The sequence below is a fragment of the Passer montanus genome, unplaced genomic scaffold (genome assembly GCF_014805655.1).
Source record: "Passer montanus isolate IOZ18808 unplaced genomic scaffold, ASM1480565v1 scaffold21, whole genome shotgun sequence".
Taxonomy (NCBI): Eukaryota; Metazoa; Chordata; class Aves; order Passeriformes; family Passeridae; genus Passer; species Passer montanus.
The window spans coordinates 10,060,269-10,085,182 of record NW_024366703.1 but is presented as its reverse complement, the minus strand read 5'-3'; the positions used below and the strand labels follow the sequence as shown (position 1 = coordinate 10,085,182).

General features: G+C 37.1%; 1 protein-coding gene across 7 annotated transcripts in view; it reads right to left on the bottom strand.

The window, feature by feature from the left end:
• Positions 1–3,760: 3,760 nt before the first annotated feature.
• The window catches only part of SHOC2 (SHOC2 leucine rich repeat scaffold protein), a 59,901-nt gene continuing 38,747 nt past the window's right edge, over positions 3,761–24,914 (bottom strand). For all 7 annotated transcript variants that reach the window (XM_039709025.1, XM_039709028.1, XM_039709026.1 and 4 more), the window contains 6 exons: positions 16,483–16,613; positions 13,586–13,774; positions 12,180–12,302; positions 9,957–10,094; positions 9,346–9,463; positions 3,761–8,101 (listed from right to left, as the gene is read on the bottom strand). In XM_039709025.1, coding sequence (XP_039564959.1) covers positions 7,893–8,101; positions 9,346–9,463; positions 9,957–10,094; positions 12,180–12,302; positions 13,586–13,774; positions 16,483–16,613 — 908 coding nt within the window. In that variant the 3' untranslated portion in view covers positions 3,761–7,892. The remainder of the gene's footprint in view (positions 8,102–9,345; positions 9,464–9,956; positions 10,095–12,179; positions 12,303–13,585; positions 13,775–16,482; positions 16,614–24,914) is intronic.

The window sequence follows — 24,914 nt, the reverse complement described above, 5'->3', positions numbered from 1 at the left end:
TGCTGCTGGGACTCTCTCCTGGTCCCCCACATCAGAACCGCATGGCACTGTCTGATGCAGCTTTTTGGGAGGCTGGAAATGCCTGGCAGGCCTAAAAAGAAGTGCTTGACTTGGAGATTATTAAAGAGTCTGAAATCAGAGCTGCCTCACTGACCAGAAGCTCCATACCTAGTTAAATTTCTTGCCCACTGCTGCTCTGGCAAGGATAGATAATTCTAAGTTAGTTACAACTTTCCACTCAGTTAACATTACTTGGCAAGGACCAAAAAAGATGAAAGGCTTCCAAAAACCTTGGGTCACACAGAGAGAAGAGTTTTACTGCACTGTCTTTACCACGGCTGTTTTCAAACATCTTAAGATTTTCAACAAAAAAAAAATGTATTTCCATTAAAACTGACCACATGAAGTTTGGAAATCACTTCAGGCAGTACAGTTGCAATAATGCAGGACAAAATGCAAAGCAGCTACCAGGCCAAGCAAAGCCAAGTACCAAACTACAGCAAATTAAGGATTCATTATGAGTCTTAACAAAAAAAAATACTAATAGAAAGGAGAAAGAGGGTGTTATGGAAAGAGCTTTTAAAAGGGAACACTTGTCTGCAATTTCACAGATAGCATCTTACTTGGAGGCAGTGGGGTAGATTGATCTCTAAAGACTCTTAAAAGGTTTTGCAGCAGAAAAAAATAGTTGCAAGGCACATAGATCATTAACCATGCAGCCCAGGCTGCCAGCTGCTCACTCAGAAACTCCAGATGGCTCCTCCTCTGAAACATCATCAGTTCATCTTGGTAATCAAATTATCTCCCACTCTTACAATCTGAAGTGAGGCAAGGGTTGAACGAAGAGATGATGTATTTTATTTGACTGAGATGGATTGTGAAAACAAAACAAATTAGCTTTCAAGGCACTCAGCCTGTTCCAGTTGTATCAAAGCTAACCATCTCCAGCCCTCTAACGCCTCTTTTTCTACCATGGCCATCACAAAGAGTTCACAACACCAGCTATGCTCTACAGAGCTGCACAGTATTCAGATTTTATGCAGTATTTTACACTAAACATACAGGGGGTATCTAAAATGCTCAACTCCCACCAGTGGAGAGCAGGACCTGTCACTGGAGAGCAGTGCTGGGACACTGGGTATCCTGAAGCACTTGGGCTGGATTAATGGCACAGGTATGTCATCTGTTTGTCTCGCCAGAGACACACAAGACACCATCTGCATATTGCTGAGGCCTTTGGTGCAGCCTTCAGGACATGGGGTGGCAGAAACAAGACACATTCTTCACTTTTCACTCTATTAGAGCCACATAGCATGGTTCTTGAGGCCAGGCTCAACTGGGAGTGCTCACTTCAACCATCTGAACAAAAAGCAGTCACAATCAGAAAGCTCCCCCAGTCCAGGTGACTGCCAAGTTCTGGCTGACACCAATTGTTGGCAGGATGCGCCCTGTCATGGAAGGATCAGGGAAGATACCTTTTTTTCTCTTTTTTTAACTATGTGAATTTCTTATGTAGCTTTCTACAAAGACTTCAAGGAAGAAAATAAAACCCAACCAGCGCAGTCTCCAATTTCTATTAAAATAAAAAAGTAATATCGGAAATTTCCCAGTATTTTCAGAAAATGTTGGGCTTCGACAGTTTAAAAAGGTCAGCTGAAATATTCAAAAATCACATCTTCCAAAACAATGAACTCTTACTAGCATGAAGAGTGTTCTAAATCCTGGCATTATTTAAATGAGCACACTGAAAAATTCTGTATTAATTCTGGTTTTTATACCTAGTTGCAAGAGATAATGGAAGACAGTTATAGCTAATCAGAGGAAACAATTAATTACAGAGGGTGGCCTGCATCTGAAGTATAAATCCTAACCTGATCCTTGCCTGGTGGGATTATTCCTCACCAGAGCTTAGTACTAAACTTTAGCAGCCACTCAACTTTAACTTTCATAACAGAACTGTACTTTTATTTCACAAAGTAGAAGTACACAAAGAACAAAAGAGCTTGCTAAAGGCCATGAACCAGGAAAAAGACTCAGACCTGGGACTAGAAAACCACAGAGAAAGGCAGCAGGAATTATCAGAGAATAGAAGAGGCTTAGTTTGAAGAGAAGCTAAAAAACTAGAACTCCATGACTTGGAGAAATATTGCTGCCATTTATGAAAATAAACTGTCTTGGTTTGTCTTTGGCAACGTAAGACATAAACCCAAAACCTTCAAGAGTGGTAAAAAGCAGATGAACAGGAAAAAAACTGTTCATAAATTTCTAGTTCTACAAGAACTAGGAGTTACCAAATGAAATAAGATGGTGTGGTTCAAAACAAACAAAAGGAAGTACTTTTTCACCCAGCACATAATTAAATTGTAGAATTATTAGACACAGGATGTTGCAGAGGCCAGAAATACACAGAGATGTAAAATTTAAAAAAAATAAAAAAAGGAAAAAAGTTTCTTCTGTGAATTTGCTTCATCTATCAAGGCTACTAAAAGCAGTGATGCAGATGCTGTTTCCTTTCTGCAAGCCCTTCCAACAGTGGCTGGTGAGGTCAGGAGCAGTGCAGCAGAGGAGCTGCACATCCTGACCTGCACAGCCCTGTCAGACAGGGGGGATGGCAGCTGGTCCAACATCACAGCACAGGAGTGCCATGCTGGTGAGGACACTGGCTTGTTTTCAGACTGTCGGATCACTTACGGTTACAGGGACTGACTCACCTCAAAGACCAAAATTTAGGTATTTTGATCAGACCCTTTACTGATTTTCATCAGCAGGGACCTGATGAAATGACAGAAGCACCCATTATTGCATGAGTGACTGCTGCACACTCTGAGAGCTGGTTCCAGCTTTTTTAAGCTACCAGCTGCAGTCTGCAGTCCTCTTCCTCTTTTCTCATGTCCAAACTCCTGAGGTCTTTCTATTCTGACTTCCAAGGACACTGGATTTTTGTTTGTTTGTTTGTAGGACACAATGTAAGCATGCCTTTCTTGAAGCAGTCTGTGCAATGAGCTTGACAGAGCTGGAAGATATCAGTTTAATCAGTGCCATGGCAGCTTGGCAATACTGTCTTTTATTAAACCTGAAGATTAAATGCTGGTGTCTGTCTTTTATGCATCGCAATTCTATACCTACTTTAATTTTGTTGCTGCTGAAATGCATTTTGCACTAAAATCCAAGATTTATTTTCCCCATCAGAGAGAAAGCTGTAGGGTGTTTTTACTACATGCCCTACTAAAACATAACAAAATAAATATAAATTTTTTTTACCAATATTTGCTGTACAGAAGATCTCCAGTCTACATGACTCTTGAGTAAAGAAGTTACTATCATCCAACTTCTGAAGTTTCCTGTAATTGCTCTACATGAAAATCTATATTTTGAGATCTTTTGGAGAATAATAAGTATATAATGAGAACGCAGTTCTTCATAATTTGAAGTGCTGCAAAAGTAGACTTACATCCAGGTTAGTGTCAGACTAGAAATACTAGAAAACTTTGAAAAGACTCAGTGGCAGCTTATTTACAAATATACTATTTATAATGAATGCATTGATACAGAATGACTCTTATAAAAAAGCAAGGCAATCTTTTATATAGACATAACAACATTACAATAATTCAGATTAAAAGTACATTTTTGTAGACTGTTTACACTCTCACTTAGCTTTTAACCACAAAATTAGTGTGGTCTGATATTTTTCCACAGCAAAGGTCCTGTGCAGTCCTGGTTAAGATCTAAATAAGAATAATAATAAACATAATTTTTCTTATATTTGCTAATGTGAAAACAAACCCATTTGAAGAGCCTATCATTTGTTTGTAATTGTCCTTACTGTATCTTGAAGTTTGCGTTGTGCAAATGACCACAAACTGCACGTTTCTAACTAGAAGCTATTTTGGCATTTCTTTTGAGCCAAGGTGTGACACTGACAGGAAAATTCTTCGTTGCATCCAGATATGAAAACTGTCCTGATATGGATTTGTGCTGATTTAGAAGTTTAATTTAGTTTTGGGTTTAAAAAAAATTAATAAAAAAGGGGGAGAAAAAATAACCTCTCAAAGCTTTCTAATTGTTAAATAAAAGAGATTTTTCAAATCCCAAGGATTGAAGATGACACTTGAATTCCAGGTGACACAATGGGTTTAAGCACTAACCAGAGAGACAATCCAAGTATCAATTGTCTAAATCATTAACAAACACAACCTTCAAGATGTCTAAACATGCATGTTCCTAAAAATACTGAATCAAAGAGAGGCACTGAAGCAAATATTCTACAATCCAAATCTTTCTAAAAAGGTTGCATGAAGTCAAAATGGAAACTCCCAATTATACAACTCTGTGACTCAACTGAACAAGCAGCATTTCCACTGCACTTACACCAGACAATTTTGGTGACAAACTTGAATATGGGACAGTAAGAAACACAACATTAAAAGGCTTATGCTAAAAAACTTTTGCAGAGAATTATAAAAAACCTCCTATTTAGCAAATTAAAATACAATATTGTGACCAACGTGAGTCACAACAGCAACTGTTCCTTCTTTTCATGGTTTAGCAAATCTTTGATCTGCTTTATACCTTTCCAGACTTCCATAACACTACATAGTCTATAACAATTTAGCTTGTTAACTCAAGGCATGATTCAGGATAGTGTCCATGGGTCATGAGTATGTACGTACACAGGCACAGACATATACAAATTTGATATTTTGGCCATGGACAAGTCATCAAGGTCATGATTTTCACCCAAAGTAAAGACTCTCATATTTTTCAATAACAGTTCTAAATTATTTCCCTCAGTATAGCAAGAAGAATAAACACTTAATACAAATATCTGGGAATCACTCCTTTCTCAATCTTATTTTCAAAAATGCTGTAAATAATTTATTTCTCCACCTTGTCTATGCTCTCATACATGTATAGATACACAAATACATTTCTGTATTTATGTACACATACAGTTGTCAGAATGACATTCTTTCCATTCATACTTTAGGTGATATGGACAAATAAAATTCTTAAACATGTGTAAGCCAGTATGTGTGTTCAACTGAATGTCACCAGGCAATAAAACCATCTAGAATCTACACCAGTTAAAAATCCAGCATCCTGGGAAATGCAAAAGTCTGTTATTTCAGGAGGTAAGACCATTTTGAATGATCAAAATGGCTGGTTTTATACAGATCTATGTATAGATCTGGATATAAATCCATGTATTGTACTTATAAGGATTTATATACATGTATTTCCAATCTGTGCCAAATATTTAATGCTTTAAACTTTCAGATCATTTTAAAGAACTTTTCAGATTCTTCTGACTCAATTTCTCCTGCACCAGAACTTCTCTCACACTGCTCTTATTCAAATCTCTCTTGAGGCACTGAAAAAATAAGCATTCACCTCGAAGTGTATAAAATTAAACTTCTAAAACAGGGCTCAGGATTATCTGGCATTGCAACAACCATAATAGTACAAAGATAGTTTGAAAAAAAATATCCTGTTTTTAATATAGTAATGAATTAAAACATAGCTTTATTTATTCCTATAAGTGTACTGAAAAGAATAGCTTGTTTTTAAGTGAGTGTAAGGAGCACTATTTTGGTAACCAACTTCCCCACAGGAATTTATGTGCGAGAGGGTCAGCTCCAATCATACAGTCATTAACCATGTACCTTAACAAGGTGAATAATCAACATATTTACAATCTAAACAAATTCAATCCCTTGAACTCTTATAAAAACGGGATTGAGGAGCAGACAGGGAATGAGACCAAGACGTTTGGAAACACAAGGGGTCGCCACTTTTGCTTTAAGGAACCATATAAACCAAACCGGTTTCCCCCCTAGAGACCTGAGGGCACAAACACGGACTTTGCAGTATATTCAGAATTTCAATTACAGTCTTGATACTAAGCACTTCAGCATCTTCATATTTTAACTCCTTAGTGCTGAGAAAGATTAACTCAGGCAGAACTGTAAGGAACTAGCCTTTTATAAACTAAAGTCTAAACTGAAAAGCTACAGTAGATGTAAAAAAAAAAAGGGAAGGGGAGAGGGAACAACAGAGAGAGTGTGTGAGAAAGAACAGAACATTACTTAGTAAAATCCAGTGACATCTACAATAGTTTTACAGCATGTTTAAGCCCTCTAAGGTTTTATATCTCCACCTGCCTTCCATTTAAAACTTACTCCTTGTTAATGAAAAGACATACAACAAAACAAAATGCAAGTAGATTGAGGAAATATTTCTAAATAAGCACGCCTGAAAGCCAGAAATAATATTCCCAAACTTCTGCATGTGAAACAGATTTCCCATGTCATCCATTGATTTGATTTTGTGCAAAAGGTACAGCCCTGTAAGCCACACTACCCCAGCAGTAATTCCAGTGAGTATAAACAGAACAGTTCTTGGGTAACCATGGAATGTGACTGCCTCGAGTTCTTACCCTCCTGAAAAAGGACAACTGCAAGTGCAGCAATAGTGAAAATCTCCCTGAAGCATCTTCTGCCTTCTAAAGAGCCAAGAAATTTGTGATAAAACTGAATGTCCACTACTTACAGTGTTTCTCTTGAGCTATCAACATCTCTGCACAAATGAAAAAGGTGCCTCTTTTTTAACAGATCGGTTTAATACTGAAACAGATAGGATGAAGTTAAAAAAGAATAATCAAGATACTGAACTGAATATTTTGAAGCAAGTGCCCCAGCTGTGGGGAAAAGTGCATTTAGTTCAGCAGCAAAACAGCACAGTGTGAAGATATTGTGCTTGGACACAGAAGTTCCATAATGGAAGGAGGTACAAGGCAAGTCAAGATATAAAACCATAGTACATTGTTAACCAACCTTAAAACTTACATATATTGCAGTGTTTAAAAGTAAGACACATTCATTTATTGTACAAGGTCTATAAGGAATCCTTAAAATTGCCTGTTGTAGTTTATGACTCAACATTGTAATAAAAATGTACATATATATTATTTCCTTGTCACTTAACTGTACTGTTAGACCTCATGGACTTGTTACTTCACACAATGAAAACCGCTCTTCACTGAGGATACTCCACATTTTTACCAATCTGAAAAGGTTTACTTGTGCTAGAAAAGACCAACCGCAAAAGGCTCAGTTCAGATATGTTATGCCTGCAACTGATAACTCAGGGAAGCAAGACTTAAAGGAATTCAAGCTTTTTTTTTTCTTTTCTTTGTGTTTTGACTGCATCCTTTTCACCTGCCAGTTGTTTTGATGAGTATGTTTTTCATATACAAACTGGTTGATAAAAATTCATCAGCAGAGGCATATAAACTCTAGATATGATTGATTAAAACAGAGCAAATCAGAATAAAACAAAATCCAGTGATTTACTCTGACTGTAAACAATATAAAAACACCATTTGCTTCAAATCTCAAAATAAGTTAAAAGAAAATACCAACCTCAGGGGATGTGACCCTTTCAGGTTTTGACACAAAAAAAGAAGGGGGGGTGGGGGAGAGGAGGAAAACAGAAAAGTTCATTATATAAAGGTTATACATTTCTCTTAACTGAAAGTAAATCTAAGCAAAACTGGTTTTGTCCCTTAAATTTAAACTTTGAGTTCATTGGCAATTGCTTTAAATGAACTGGCATTTTCAGATTATTCAGACAACTTCCATCAAGTTCAGCAAAGAAAACTTAGACAAGCATTTTTACAGAATTTAAAAAAAAAATCTAAATGGCTATGATTCCTCTATTAGCAGAAACACATAATGCAGTCTTAAATTTGCCTTTTTATATTATTTATATATTTATATATATATAATATAATATAAACCACATATATTATATTATATATACATATACAGACAATTACAACATTAATGCAGTTTGGATTTTGTACAGTGTATTGGACAAGTCGATGAGCATCAGACCATGGCACGATATGGTCCCTGCATTTTTAGGAACTGAATGATGAAGGAGGGTCCTCCTGCAACAATCTGAGGTGGAAGGTGGCTGAGCGGGCAGTTCTCAATGCTCATTATTGACAGTTTGCTGCAAAGAGCCAGCTCAAAGGGAAGGCTGTGCAGATTGGGGTTGTCATTCAAATACAGTTCTTCCAGATTCTCCAGTGTACCTGGTTAAAATAAAATAGTAAGTAGTAGTAATATCTTTTTGATTCATGCAGTTTCTAACTTTTAGACAGAGGCTCTGAGTCCATTTGAAGAGTCTTTCCTATACAGAACCTTGAGTCAGTGAGACTCCTGTTCTCAAGCACAGCAAGTTCTGTTCACCAGTACCTAAGCAAGAAACAATTTGCTTTAATTTCCCTGTAAAAATATCCATTGAGGCATCTCCTTTAGATAATAAATGAACTGCAAATATAAAGAATAAGAGAACTGAAAGGGAATCAACCATAGCCATTCATGAGCTATGCAAGTGCAGGCAACATGAAACAGCTATCTACTCAAAAGGACCTAGGAAATACTTATACCATACAGGATCTACTCTCTCTTTAAAAATATCTATGTCATTCCTTTTATGTAATTAGAAGCCATATATTAAAGACCTGAAGCCATAACTGTCATATGTCACAGCAGAAAAAGCAGGAGAGTGTGACTTCCCTGCACAGGAAGATTAACTTATGAATTTATTAAATAGAACTAACAAGTGTGAATTTTTTTTTCCTGAATTAAACTTTTACAGTTTGCCTCTACACATACTGCAATACAGGTTAACCAGAAGCTGGAAAACAAAGTAATTTCAAAAAAGTCCTCCCCAAAATACTCCCCATTTTCCAGTCTTATATACCATAAACATCTCCTATAACCTAAGAGACTATTTAGTCTTTCACAAGAGAAAGCAGTAGGCAGGACTCATGGCATAGCAAACCAAACACAAGTAGAAGCTACAGAAGAAAACAGTTGATAGCATGATACATAAAACACCTGACAATAAGTAACTATTCTCTCATCTGTGAAGACAACCAGCTTTAATAACCAAACTGTACTCCTACAGTGGTATTTAAAATGTTCTTACTGATTTTAATTCCACAGTTTGTTTCCACAGCATCAAAACTCTCTCCACTAGCTTATAAATTACAAAGCTCTGGGTTTAGTTTATTTTAGGTTTTTCTCACATTGAGGCACATATAAGATGAGCAGCTGTAATGGCTCCTCACCAAAGATGATGCGAGAGACAAACCATGCCTTCTTCATCTGCACATCACAGTGCTGTTCCTGTGGCACATCCTTCACATCAGGCTGCACATATCTAGAAGTTTCAAATTAATTTTGTGGCTTTTACTGATGGGCAAAATAGCTGGCTATGATATGTGCTTTGCCCAGACACACTGCATCACACCAGACAACGGGATCTTACCAATTTCCTCAGGAAGGTGTGTGAGAAGGTTCTCTCCGAGCCCAAGGTGCGTCAGATTGGTGAGGTGACCAATTCCTCTTGGAAGGGTGGTCAGCTGATTGTTAGTCAGAACCAATTTCTAAGGGAAAACCACATTTTACAAATTAAATTAATGATTTTTGCTTGGAATGACAGCAAGTAACAAGATATGCAGCTGACAAATGAATGGGTTCTACTCTCAAGAATTTGAACAAGAAAAATTTCAACCATTCATTGACATTTCTAATCTCTATCAAGCATCACTGAATGTAAAAGTAAAAAGGTGCCTAATAAAACACATGCCTAAACATAGAAGATTTCATGAGCATGACTGAAATAATTCCTGGGGTGGTATCATGCTCATGGTACAACAGTTAAAACCTTCACAAATTTTTTGCTCTTACTTAGTATTAACTAACAAAGCTGGGGAACAGTTAATGGGGACTAATTGTGAGTGAAGTTGCACAAGACTCTTAACTTTTGTTTCTATGTCCACTCTCAAATAGTTTCCACTCATCCAAAAAGCTGCAATTAAATCAGCATGGTGTAAATAAAGGACGTAAGATGCTTATCTTGACCAATTATTGTTTCACCTGCAGATCCTTGAGGTAAGCTATTTCATTTGGCAAGGATTCCAGTTTGTTTTCCTCTAGATCTAACTCTCGGAGTTTCCGTAGATTTCCAATTCCATGAGGAAGCTTCTTTAGGAGATTGTTTGACAAAATAAGAACCTCAAAAAAGAAACACCACACACAGAATGTCAGCAACAAAATAAGTAAATAAGAGATTAAGATACTTTTTTTAATACATTTTCAAGTAATGAAGTCCAATATTAGCCTACATTTACATTAAGGAAGTAGTTTAACATTTTTTAAAAAATAAAACAAGTCAGTGATTTAACATAATTTTTTCAAGTTTTTAATGATATAAATACATACATTTAGTATATACTTCTTTCAAATATTATTATACATAATAAGAAATGTAAAGCAAAACCAATAGAAACCTTATTTCTTCAAATGACCAAAGAAAAACAATTTCTTCCTGAATTTGCCTATCATTTTGTTATGCTTCCTTATAGCCATCTCACAATCATGTTTTACATTATTTGCTGTGCTTGCCAAGGCCTCCTTAAAAAGCTTAGTACTTCCTCTTCTCCCTATGTCCCTTTGGTTAGGAGCAGCAGCAAATAAACACACAGATGGGAGCACCTAAGCAGAACATGAGCTTTCCAAAATGGGCTGCCATCACACACCCACGCCTACTACAGTGATGTCCTCTTGTTTTTCTCCTTCTTTCTGAGTTGAATTATAAATACCCCATGTTCAAAAAGTGTATCTTTATTTGCAGGGTTAGCAGAGTTAACATTCATTATTTCACAGGCAAGTTCACAGGGGTTACACTAATACACCATTTTTCCTCCAGAGAAACCCTGCAGTTCTTGGAACTAATCAAGCCTCATAACAGTACCATGAGTAGTCAGGTAATTAATTACTGATTAAACAATGCTATTATCTAGCTCTTTAAGGAGGCAGATTGAAACATGAGGATGTGAAAGAGCAGCCAGTGTGGACCCTCGTGCCAGCCACACACATCCAGCCAAGGTTGCAAGTGCCTGTCTTCTACCAATAATCCCAACTCTCACTGGTTTCATGTAATGAGAAAATACCAGAGGCAGGAACAAAACAAAGGCATGGTGAGAATCAAAGTGAAAATCAAAGTGAAAGAAAGGCAGTGCCTGAGGATTAGCACAAGCAGCATTTCAGAGACCATCCTTTATGCACTACACATGCACGGAGCAGTGAGAACAGTAATGTTTTAATTGCATATCAAGAAACAAAGGCAGGAACAGACAATATTACCTACGTGCAATGCAGCTGACTTAGCACTGCTGTGGGAACCTTCACTTTTGTGTAAACACCGCCCAAACAGCTCTTTGTGTTTGATTTTTTAATTACAGAGAAACACAGTGGTAACAGGTCAGCAAACCAAGCAGCTCTCCAGCTTCAGCAGCTGACAGACCACCAGCAAACCCAGTTGTTAGAGGTTACTAATTTCCCAATCACATCAACCACAGCCTTAACTTAAAAGGGAACTGGGCTATTAAGTAACTATTACTCTGTCATAATTTTAGCCCTACACTACAGGAATAATTAGATATTCACAGAAGTCACATTGGAAATTTGCAATGTCAAATATGCCATTTGTTACAGTTCTTTAACAGATTTTTCCCAGCAACTCACAGAGCCTACAAAGTCCCCTCAACTGCCCAAACAAGTAACTCTGTCTTTCTGTCCCTCCAAGGCAATAATTTGTCTCTGCTGTTGGTACCCTGAGAAACAGGATGAGGGGACAGAGCAGGTTTAGTTCATGCTTTTAACCTACGAGTTCTTCCCCCTCAAAGGCTGGGAATTCCCACCTGGCTGCCTACAAGGTTCACAGAGCTCCACTCAAACCACCCCTGGCTGTCAAACATTTCATTATATTTTTCTGATCCCTGCTGCTTCCATGCTGGTCTCCATGCTGAACCAAGTTCAGCAACACTGCATTTACAACACAGATTCCTGTTGAGAAAAATTTTCCTTCTACCTGGCTAAAAGCACAGCTGTGCATGGTGGTTTGTGCATGCTCATCAAGAACCTAAAGAACATTCAAAAGATGTTTAAGACAGCCACAAAGAGATGCAACAGGGGATTAAACAGCACAGGTACACACATTTATTTAGCTTTATTTGACCCAAAAGTAATATCACTTAAACCTGAAGTAGCGAATGTGTTGCACGTATTCACTTAGGTGTTAACTTATACTCTTCTCACCTCGAGAGAAACAAGCCCAGAGACATCCTCAGGGATTTTTGTGAGCTGGTTAGTCGCTAAGTTCAGCTCTACCATGCTTGTCCAAGTCCCGAAGTCCAAGGGGAGAGACGTCAGCTGATTGTCCTGTGATTTAACATATCAAACATTTAGGGTCTGCCCTTGCCAGAAGCTGGGAAGGCATCTGACAGATTAAACGAAGTGCTAACAGAAATACTTCATAACAACACAGTTGATAATGAAATCATCAACTATTATTAATTGGCCTATTTTTTTTTTTCAAATTCCACCAAATATTACTGGTACCAATCTAGAGTTACAGAATTGACTCTCTGTTACTAATATAAACTGAAGTGCAAAAATTAGAAGCACATAATCCCCAAAAAAAATCCTTTTAAAATATTTTTTAACCACTGTCCTATTTCTGCTGAATACAATGGATGGTGGATTAAAAAAAGAACAAAAAGTTCACTGTAACTTAAAAAGGTGCTATCAGCAAACGTTTGAATCCTAAAAATATAGATTTTTTTTTAAAATCCAAACAAATCAATCAAGAGAATAAACATGATCACTAAAAATTCCCACCAGAACCCACACCCTAAACCCTGTTGAGAGGAAAAAAGCCAACAAACCCACAACCAAAAAAAAGAACCAAAAAAATCCCATATACTTTAATGGCTCAGAGTAAAAGCATCTGAAATTACTCCGAACCTGTTACTGCTCAAAATATTTTTTAAATATTTGATTTAGACCAGACACCACAAAATCTTTCAAAAAATGGTCACACAAAGTTGTGGTAAACAGGCAAAATTACAAACGGGTATGTGAAAAAACTGGACAATGCAAATTGAGGATTCATTTGTGTCAAGCTATTCTAAAACAGTAGCTGAGCTTAGCTACTGCTCAAGCATTTCTTGAAATAAATCTATTCATAGAAAAATATCATCTCTTTTCCCTACTTTAACTGTATTAGCACACTTACAAGTTCTTTTGTTTTGCTCTTCAAATATTGCCAAAAGTCTCTAGCTTAGGTTTTGAAAGACTATATTTTAAAAAGTTATTTTACATAGTTCTGTTTATAATGTAAAGTTTAACAGTCTCTGAGGGAGAAATCTACATGCTTGTCTCCCATGTGGATATTTGAAAACTTTGCAGCCAGCTTTCTTATTTTCATTGTTCAAACTGAAGCAAATGTGACAAAATCTTAACTAACAAAACATAAAAAAAATTAGTAACATCTTGATAGCACTATTTTACACTAATACAGAATTATTTATATATGTGATAGCAGCAGCATCCACTTCAGCATGATAAATTCATTCCTTGCATTATTAAGTCTGCCAGAATTCATTGAGCAGCAAACAGTGCTCCTCATTGATTTTACACAGTAGCATGTTTCTGTGCCTCACCTTCATGTTCAGCTTACTTAATACTTTAGCTCTAGAGAAAATTCCAAAGGGGATTTTATTGATGCGGTTGTGCTCCATATTGAGAGAGTAGATTGTGGAGAACTGGGACGGGCCACCCACAGGATAGGACTGGAAGCAGTTCCTGGCCAATGTTAAACTAGTCAGTTTGACAAGGCTGGATAAAAGACCCTGTAGAAAGAAGAAAACCACCCAAGAACTTAGGACAGATTTATTTGAATGCATCTCTTTTCCCTTATGGGTCTAATGAGAAATGTTTTTCCCCCTTCAAGTCCATCCCCTGAAGAAGTGTTGCAATACACAAACCAGTGTTAAATTTGATAAAACTTCCACCAGCAACAACCTCAGTTCACAGTTATCAGTCACTGCCTTATTTCCCCCTTCCTCCCTGCATGCTGACAGATACAAAAAAAGGAAACATACCATATTTAAAAGCACAGGTTTAGGAGGTTTGGTTAACTCTTTTCTCCTCTGAAAGCAATTTTTCTAATGACATGTTGCTCCAGGAGAGCAGGGGCAGCATGTCCATCCCATCCCCAGCAGCTGTTTTGGCTCCAGTAACTCACCCACATCAAAACAGGGCCCAAAGAAATATCAACCCCACACAATGGCTCCCAGAAGAGACATTTGATAATTCCAGTACAAATCTTTGGTAACTTCATAAAAATCCATACTGTGATCACAACTTGTCAGTGTCTTGTAATTATACCATAATAGTTTCATATAATCAGACAGAGAAAAAGAATAGGATGGGTTGGAAAATTCCATTGTTTTTTCCTCTTTCTAAAATATTCCTAAGTAGTTACTGCTCTATTTTTTTCCCCCTTAAAAAATAAAAAGCAAGAAGCCTATAGGTAAGCTGGATAGCAACGGCTGCCCATTGAATCCAGATTTTATTTCTTTTGACAATCTAATTAGATTCCAAAATCCCAGCAGCCCATATCTCAGTTCATGTGGTAGTTACATGCCAAGCACATTGCTGGAACTGTGGAGATGGATAATGAGATCTAAATTACTGCTGAAGTGTCACCTTTGCTTATTACTACACCAACTTGAATCCAGCCCTATTTGCTTAAGTATTACAGAAATTGGAGATTTATGCATGGCATTACATACCATAAATAATGCAACATCTGCAATCAGGAATGAGCAGCAACAAGATAATGATTCCAACCATATTCCTAATGTCAGTACTTCTGGATTGCAATTTGAGCTCCATATTCACTGTAAATGCTTTAAGACCATGGCTTTGCTGTTTCACCAGGAAAGCTTTGGCTACTTTTATAGTTTATTAATACTGTAAATAAAATAGGATCTAACAGGGACTTACCTACATGCCCTGGCTAAAACTTTATAGACAGTGGGGGCATCTCAGCAAGTATCAGTGAAGGAAGCATAAAATAATGGATCTTGAAATGTGTATTAATCTAACCTAATCATTAATTAGTACAATCTTTGATTAGGAAATGTTGTTTCTACCTATACTTTAATTAAAATATGTTAGTCCTAGGGTTAGGCAGTCCCAGAGCTCTAACATGCTTTATTGCTTCAGATGGATCTTGGCATTTCAAAAAGCTGGTTTTGAAGGCTGCTTGTATAGGAAAAAAATATCTAAAATATGTTAGCTAATTCACTGTAATAGCCTAGAGTAATTAAATGCATTTGAAGGGAAGCAAGAGAGCTTTGGCAGTACAAAGAGAACAATGCTCTTACATCTATGAGAGCTGCCTTCTTCCAGCCCATCCTTTTAAGATAAAATATTTATTAGGCATTGTGTCAGCAGCTTCAGCTATGTTTTGAAATTCACAAATTTCTTCTACAAATACAGTTCTTTGTCTTATAGCACAACATGTTTTATTTTAAACAGATTACAGTATAAACTATACACTTCTGCAAACTTAAGTGTTAACATATTGTGGGCAAATATACCTGAAGAAGGCAGCACAGTTACAAAGAGGTTTGTATTACGACTGAACGTGTTTTAAAGCAAGTAATCATCCCTCATGTTAGCTTTTTGTAATTACACTGTAGTTTCTTTTGTAAACACATCTGGGTGGGGTGGGCTAGCTTAGCTTTCATCCTAAAAGCAGCCTGGTGCTTTCACTCTAGCATTTTCTTAAATTATAGTCTTGCCCAAACATTTATTAAATTCTCTCTTTCAGTCTATCATTGCTGAGCTCAGAAATTTATCTGAGGAAAATTAGTTTCTTACTGCCCTTTGTTATTATAAATACTTTGCCTAATACCGAGTGCATTTTTTTTCTTCTATTTATAGTTTGCTATATACATATTTAGATAACCTTTAACCTCACTTCATACTAGTAATTTTGACAACTTGGGGTCATGGGGATGACAGTTTAGGAAAGCAGTTTGACCATCATAAAAACAGAAGAGACTATGTTGTGTCATAAAGTCTTAATCTTAAAAGGTTCTAAAGAAATTGAATAAATATCCAAAATAAGAAGCATCAGCTTTTAGTAAAGAAACATCAGAACATCAGATTTTTTTCTGTCGTCTGAACAATTACTTCCAGGCACTAATGCTTCACAAAGCAGAAACACTGAGAAACACTTATCGGTCTTAAAGGGTGGGAATCTGAACTCATTATTCAAGGTTTTCTAAAGATAGAGCACAGCAAATACAACCACTGTTGCTCCCAGTTTTGACTCAAGTTGCATGACATTCGTTCTTCTATACTGATTAAATATACCTAATATTTACACAATTGACATAATTCACATCACTTTTAGGTTAAAACAAAGGGTATTCCTCAGAGTTAAGATGCAAGATGAAATAATTTCCCCTGTTCCACTCCCTTCACAAAACATGGATGCTCTCCAGCAGCATCCCCTCCCCAGTCCACTCCCTCTACTCCTCACCTCTGGTAAAGTAGAAATGTTGTTGTTCTCCAAGTTCAGCTCATCCAGTTCACTGCATTTTGCTAAAGACTTGGGAATTGCTGACAGCCGGTTGTACCTCAGGCCAAGACGACTTAGACTGGACAGATTTCCTATGGGTAGAAAACAGGTGTTAATATGCTGTGAGAATCACACAAATGCACAGAACAAGGTGTGACTTCTGATTCTTCTGTTGTCTCTCACCCTATACTTCAAAATTTCAAATGGTGAAATGGAGCTACCATCCCAAAACAGGAGATACACAGATTTCCAATGCTGAAGTTAACCATGCAGAAGTAGATTGTCCATATTAAATATTATTCTGAAGTTCTGCATAAAAAATATGATAAGCAAGCAAAGCTTATTGTCCTATTGTAAAAGTCCTTCTATCCTGATCTTTCTATCAGCAAAATATACTATCATTTTTCCAGATGTCCCAAAATGACTTTTTAAAATTATAGACAGTATCACTCAATGCCATGAATCATATTACCAGAACTGGGCATGCATCATACTACTCAGGTCCTGGCAAAACAATTTCCTCTGCAGGGAAAAAAAACCCCACACATTTACCATCCTCTAACAGCAAGAAAACCTTTAATAGGTGATAGGAAAAAACCCAGAATTTCCAAGTTTTTCAGTGATAGTGAAGGAAAAGTCTGGAGGAAAAAAATCTGGACAGCAGTTCATGTATACATATGTCGGAATTTTGCTAGGCTGATGGTCCCAGTTGTTACGTCTTTCTGTCAGGGAATAAAAATCTTGAGAAACTTGCAACTTGAAAATTTCCCATCTGAAGCTCCCTTTAGCTCCAACCTTTACCATCTAACAAGTACTAAAGACCAAAACCAACTGCTCAAGGATGTTGTTGAACTACAGGGTGCTGCTTAACTAGTAGTATATTCAATTGGGATTTTGAGTTTTAGTTTTTAAAGTGGCGGATTCTAAACAACTAGAAAAATAAGTTTTATAGAAGCAGCAAAGAAAGCCTTTGCTTAATCAGAAAAAGGCATTTAAAATCCAAGGCTATCAATACTGCACTCCAATGCACAAATCTTCATCTTTTCCTGTTAAATCCTGCAATGCATATACACAGAAGAGAATAATTGAGACCTGTTCTGATCCTACAGCCCATTAGTATAAAACCACAGATTTGTACATAACTTAGCTATTTCATGCTGTATTTGTGAGATCAGGCATTGCTGGCTGAATAAAAAACTGGCCTTACTTCACACAAAAAACATTCTATTGCAAGGTCCAAGATGACTAGGATTTGCCATCCTGGAGATGAACAAAGCACGCCCTGACTGTATTTCTCTGAACTGCTATTTAACATTTTACTAAAGAATGAACAACAAACTTCACACAAAATAAGGTATAAACCTACTATTCTTTTCACTACCTAAAACATGCGCTAGATGCTGATCTGGATTTTTCAGGCAGCAGGGAAGTAGACAGCATGATGCCAACTGTTGCTTAGCAATACAACATTGCTGTGCCAGTTCCAGATTGTGAGCACAGGCTGTATGTATATGGCTCTCTTCCTACCAGCAATGTGGCATTTCAGAAAAATGAAACAAGGCAGCCACTAGAGAGAGTCAAAATGTACCATAAAGAAGAGAATGACACACGTTGGCGATCCTCATGACATTATCATGAGGAGAAAGGAGGCATAAATAGCAGCTCCCAGTAATTTCTCCTTATCATAAGTAGCATTTCTTAATAGAACTTTATCACTGTTTCTTTACTAGTTATCTTTCTTCTCCATGGGAAAGGCACACAAAGGCATAATAGAAGACACATCCTGTGTGTACCACATTCCTTATGATTGTTTTACACACCACAGCACTAAATACAATTATTACTGGGTACAAACCAGTAAGATTTCAGCTGCAGCTGCATCAGTAGCACCTCTCCCACTGCTCTTGGAAGGACTGTCCTGAGCACAGCTGATACAGGCAACATGAGCCACCTTCTCATTTCAAACCAGAATTTATTTACAGCCTCTCAGTCTTCTGTCAATAAGGCAATCTTTTCATCCTTGGAGTGCATACACACACCTCATTGTGAATGTATCACAGTGTGAAACCCTTAATAGCTCTTACCATCACATGCTGGACAAGCCACATCATAGACCCACTTTCACAAAACGGGATACAGCTCTTCCCTCTGCCCCGTGTGTCCAAGTTAACTTTTCTTTTTAACAGGAATGCACCAGTACAATGTTAACATTTGCCTCCATGGTCCAGAGGCCAGTCGGCTAACATGAGAACCAAGTGATGATCTGTTTTACCACAGAAACTGCCACAAGATGCTCTAGACCACACCTGGTGCACTGAACCACCAAATTATGCCACTTACAGCTCCCTGAGCTCAGGGTTATCTAGCTGATACTCATATCTGGAGTTGCTTTACAGTGCTGGCACTCATCTCCATCATTGCCAGCTCAGCTACTGCGTTCCAAGATGGAACAGCACTAGGTATCTGCTGATGGGTTCTCAGGTTAGGTCTAAGGAATAAGGCAAGGAAGGTAACAACTGATCATGATCAGCTCAGACTGTCACCAGGACCATTTGCAGCTGTACTTTTGTCACTGAAGCCCTACCTCAGCAGCTAATGACTCAGAAAATGCTGCACTAGATGTTCATGTACGTGACAGTTTGATAACCACAAGTGAAAAGCAGATACCAGCAGGAAAAGCAACAACCAAAACACCTTCCAACTTGTTTTCTTAGAGAGCCTGTTATGAAAACCCTTGTAAACTCAACTGCCTTATTCACTGGTACTTCTGAAAATAAGATTGCAAAGCCCTAAACTCACACCAGGCCTAAGCAAGGCACTGAAAAGTCACTTGCTTTAGTTCAACTTTTGTCAGAAACAGTTACTCTTAGGATTCACAGATACCTTGTCTCAGGACCATTTTCTCACCAGCACAGTATTAACACCCATGAGCAGATGCCAGCTCTCAGGGTTGAAGCAACCTAAGCACAGAATTCATAATCCCTTCACTGGAGTGACTTTATGTCTCTCTCAGGATTAGCTGCTTCATTTACACAGAAGTGAATTAAAAATCCTTGGAAGCATGTAAATCCAGAAATATTAAATTAAACTGATACAATAAAAGGGACGTGAAATAGATGGTTTAAATTAGTTCTTTGTTAAGGGCATTTCAAAAATATTAATCAAAGGAAAAACAGGTGCTTTCCAATCCCCCCCCGCAAAAAAAAAGAGAGAAGACAGCAAATAAAGTAGGAAACTATGCTAAGAAAACAATATTTTTTAGAAAGACCACTTGAAGTGATCTCTACATCTCTTTTAAGTATTTCAAAATCAAGAGAAAAAAAGAACTGGTAAGCTGAATAATACAAAGAAGTACAAATTCCTAATTCAAAGTCCTACTAGTGCTTTTTAAACAGAGTGATAAACGCTCTCTTCTTCTGAGATTTACCACACCTCTTCCTTTCACTCCCTTAGTTAAAATAATCCTTCAAATTCCCTATCCTTAGACGAAAGGTCATTATTAATGTGAAACTTAGTTCATCAAGCTGATTTGCTATCAGGATCAGTTGCTTTCTTTTAAATAAACCAAAAGCATCGGATCAATTTAAAAATCTGTTCACTACACAAAACTTCTACAGATAATGTTAAAAACAAAAATTGGACTTATAAGAGCTGTGCACATCAAAATCCCATAAGATCATTATCAACAATATATGTGAACTTCAGCATACAATAGAAAATTGCAGGAACCTGCTACAAACAACATGGCACTATTAAGTATTTCAGATGGTCTAACTTGTATAAATATTCTTAGGTTTAGATTTGACTCAACTTGGCACACAATGAGCAGTCACCTACTAAAGAACATGTTTTACATGGGCACATGTTACTTCATAGAGCGCCATGTGCTTAATTCACTGAGGGATCTTCCAGCAAAAAAAATCTGCTGGTTTCCATACAAAAGATATCAAGTGTCATTTTTAACTAACTGAAAGCAAGAAGTACAGCCAAAATTAATAACACTTAAGAAAAAAATTAAACATGATGTCACTTTGAAACAATATATTAATTACATTTAATACACCACATGATATTAATTTTGCACTGAGAATAACAAAGATGATAATATGAAATAAATTTCACATTGTATGGGAGATAGCAGACATGCTGGAGATGGGCAGTTGTGGACAGAGATTAAACACTGCATTCAGATATTTCAGCAGTGGCTCCTGGTCTAAAACAGCCCTGAGTCAGAAGATGCCTGTACCACACTTTGTACTTACTACATACTAGTTTTCCAGATGTCAGCCAAACTCTGTGACAACTTTTTAACTGTATAACAGATTTTCAGGTGAAAGGAGCTGTTGGCGTGTTTAATCTAATCTCTTATCAGAAAGCAAACCGGTTCCCCTGATAGCTGTAGAGTAGAACGAAAGGCTTCAGATAAAGTGTTTAACCCTCAGCTGCACTCCACAAGCAGAGAGCAACAGCACTAAGTGACTGGTCCAACAAGACACCCCAAAAGACATTTCAGTGATCTTGCTGCAGAGAAAACAAGACCAAAATCCTATAATCATTATTCATCTAGTCTGGGGGCACCTCCTTCCTAAATCAAAGCTTGTAGGTTTGTACAAATTTAAACTTGTGTCACCGATCATCATCTGAGAGACAACAAATCCCTTCTATGATCCCCACATCCCTAATGTTTAATATGTTCTGGCTAAAGGCTGATGCCCTAGAAAAATCAGGAATGGAGATAGAAAAGTGATGGGGGTGGGAGGGCAACCACTCTTAGCAGAACTGCAGGAGAGAAAGGAATCTCTCCCAATCATTGCTACCAACTACTAAAGCCAAAGCATGAAATGTAATTATTCTGTTCCAAACACAAAAGTATAGTTAAACACATTACAAAGTTTGACTTAATTTTACTGGTTTAACAGTAAAGTGATGTTTAGTGTATTTTAATTTTTCTTTTCAGCCACCAATACCTCCTGATACATCAAGAAGGCCAGTGTAGGAGGCCAAATCAAATTCACAAGTTACCAAAGTCAGCAGGGTCCATCACTTTTTGCCCTGCTCAAACCAAAGTGCATTATCCTCCTTCTGCAAAATCTTGGCATTCTGATGAAGATGTTATCTATTAGAAAGCTATTTAACATGAATTTAGAATTAGTCTCTACCACCTCTACGAGTTTAAATGCCATCTGAAGAGAGCAAAGAGCTCTCTCTACTTTCAGTGTAACAGTATCATCCAAAGACAGATTTTCGCTCATCATATCAATACAAAACACTAAATTGTGACTACAGGCAGTCAGTTATTTTCCAGTCTGATTTCAGACTGTAACATTGCTGACTGTGTGAAAGATGCACACAAGATACTTGCAAAGCCTGAGCAACAGAGGCTCAGGTACCCAATACTGCACACAACACCTGCATAAGGCTAGAGAGCACAAACCCTTAGTGACATGTTTCTGAAACTGTCTCGATGAAAATTCAACTTAAAACGCATTTAATGTGCGTTCATCAAAATGCAAGTAACTCACAGACCCACTTGTCTCAATTCTGATGTGTTCCTTTGAATCACTCTTCCCTTGTGCCAGCTTCTTACATAAAGAAAATAAGATTATAGGCTTTTTCTTTCTGCAGTATACTAATCATTCTGAAAATGCTGAGCTGAAGTTATAATACATCCGTACACACTGGTCTCTGCATCTAATTACTGCGTGAAGGTACATGCATTTACTAAAATAAACTGTCCCCACTCTACTCTTAGGATGAATACCCTACCAAAATACAAAATAAAAAAATTCATAAATACATTGAATCAATAAACTCAGAATTAATTAGCCACTAGAAGCTAACCTAACCTTTAATGAAAGCAATACGTATGTATTTAACTATATTGGGTTTGCATTGGAAATGTATTAATTAAAACATAAAATGGAAATTATAATTCACTGAAAATGTTATAAAAATATTAAACACTTCACATTGCAACAGAGACAAAAACAACAGCTGGAACTTATTTTGAGCTATCAATGAAAGCATTTTACTCAATTCACACTGTATACAGTAAGACAGAGCAACTGAAATTTATTTAATTTTTCACTGGTTGTCTTTTTTTTTTCCTTTTCAAATGACTATTTAAAGCCTTTCTCGGAAAGTAAAGATATACATAAATGTAAATCATATTGTATGAACGGTTTATACCTAACTGGCAATGCGATAAAAACATTAACCTTTCCTAAGTGAAAGATGTGTTTAATTTAAGTCTGCCCTACTATATAAAGCAAACATGAAATGTACGACACATGAATATGTCTTAACAATTTTAGCTAATTAAGTAATGTGAGAACTATTTTATGGAGATCAGGGTTCCATTTTGTATCTTCCCTGCAGTTGAATGCTGACCAACAGCAGATACCAGGAAAAGAACCAAAAGAAAGGGGAAAGGATACCCTGAAACTTCCTGAAGAGTGAGGGAAGATTCAACAGTGACTTCCCAAACATAGAAGCAACTGTTTTTTCTTCTATCTAACTGCCATGTCTCACCCTGAGCTTTTAGCATCTTCATCAGCCCGTGCAAACACTGAGACCCAAACGTCCCCTGCCCATCACATGCAGAACTGTCTGATCTTCACTGTTGTGAGACACCTCAAAGCCTCATGCCTGCCTTTCTGAACTTGAAGGACAAAACGAGCAAGTCACTTCCCATTTATCCTCCACCTGACATTTTCCAGTCAATTTTGCTACTTTACATTTACTAAGTTTAGAATTGAAGGCAACAAGAACCAGAAGTTTTCCTTTATGAGACCACCACAAGAACTAGACAGGGTTTACAGTAATACAAAAATTAGAGTGGGAGCCACTGCTTTCAATCAGATAAAGAAAAGGCTGGACTTTTCCAATTGCCCAATACTAGCAGAGTCCAATTAAAGAAGTTTAATTAACAGCATAGTCCAAGAACAAAACCTTAGACAAAGCACCAAATGTTGATCAGCTCTCCCAAAGCTCTCTTGATGCCACAAAACAGAATGCTCACTGACCAAAGCACCAGGTTGTGCTTAAATGTTGAGAATATTAATATTGCTGTGAAAGCTGAAGCAGAAGCCTCTACACTTTGCTTCATCAGAACAGTGAGTAATTAACCACATCAAACTCATCGGTCACGTCTGAGCGTTGCCCCTGATCACTGAGGGAGCTGCAGGTGCTCAGATGTTTCAGAACAAGACTCCCGCTTTTGCTAAACCTGCCAAATTTAAAATACTTTTTTTAAGTAGTTTCACATTTCTTCAGAAATATCTTTACTTCTAGGGACTTTAAGCTCTCAACCACAATTCTGCATAACCTGAGCCGTACCAATTGCATACCTCTGGTTCTGGTCAGCACTTCATGTTTTATCAGCTGTAGGTTTAAAGAGCACAGCAGTGCTCTCAGAGGTTAAACAGGTTAGAAGCATGGTTTGGAGCACAATTTCAATCAGCAAAATCAATGAATAAATAGTATTTAACTTCATGAAAGCAGTGATTTCAGCTTCTGAGCTACAGTGCCACAGACAAGAGCAGGACGGTAGTGCAGAGGTGTAAATACACTTCCCATTTTCCTAACCATCTCTTACTAACAGTGATATGTCAGACACAGGAAAGTGTGTCCATTGACAGAGTTTTATGTTCTTTTGAGGTATAATTTTGGAACATTTACAAATGACTATTCCTTTTATTATTAAAATTTCTGTTGCCTTAGATGCCTGTGAATATGGCACATTCGACTATAATCAAACTGCACACGTAAGCACACAAAACCAGAAAATTACAAAGCAGATGAAGAATCTGGTATTATTAAAAGCTGTAACACTGTTTCTGTTATATTTCTTTCTCAAGTCAGTTTTTCTATGCTTTTACATATGAAATTGTGAACACTTTTGTACAGAATGCTAAAATTAAAAGTTCAAAGAGAGAACACTCACTACGTGGTATTTGCAGGACAAAATTATCTAAGCTATCTTGTAATCCTAAGAAACAATTTACTCCACCCAAAATTTGTTACCAGTCTCAAAAGTTCAATTAATGATTTTAATATAAATGGTAGGTTGTTCACCTTCTGTATAACTTTTGGATATATTAGTGTGCCAGCTAAGTATACAGAGATAAGACTCTGTGTAAATAAAAGTAGCTAACAATTCCACCATCCTCCAAAAGCAAAAAAAAAATCACAACATGGGGGGTGTGCAATCTGCAAAAAAAACACTAAACAGCTATGATCCCACTGTTTTGATTCTGGGCTTGAGACTCTTGGAATGTGCTAAGCCATTCCACAAAGCTCATTTTTCTTACAGGAAATGATCTAATATAAAAAGTACTTTATAATTTTCAATCAACAGAAATACAGATATGAATGTATTAAGCCAATATCTA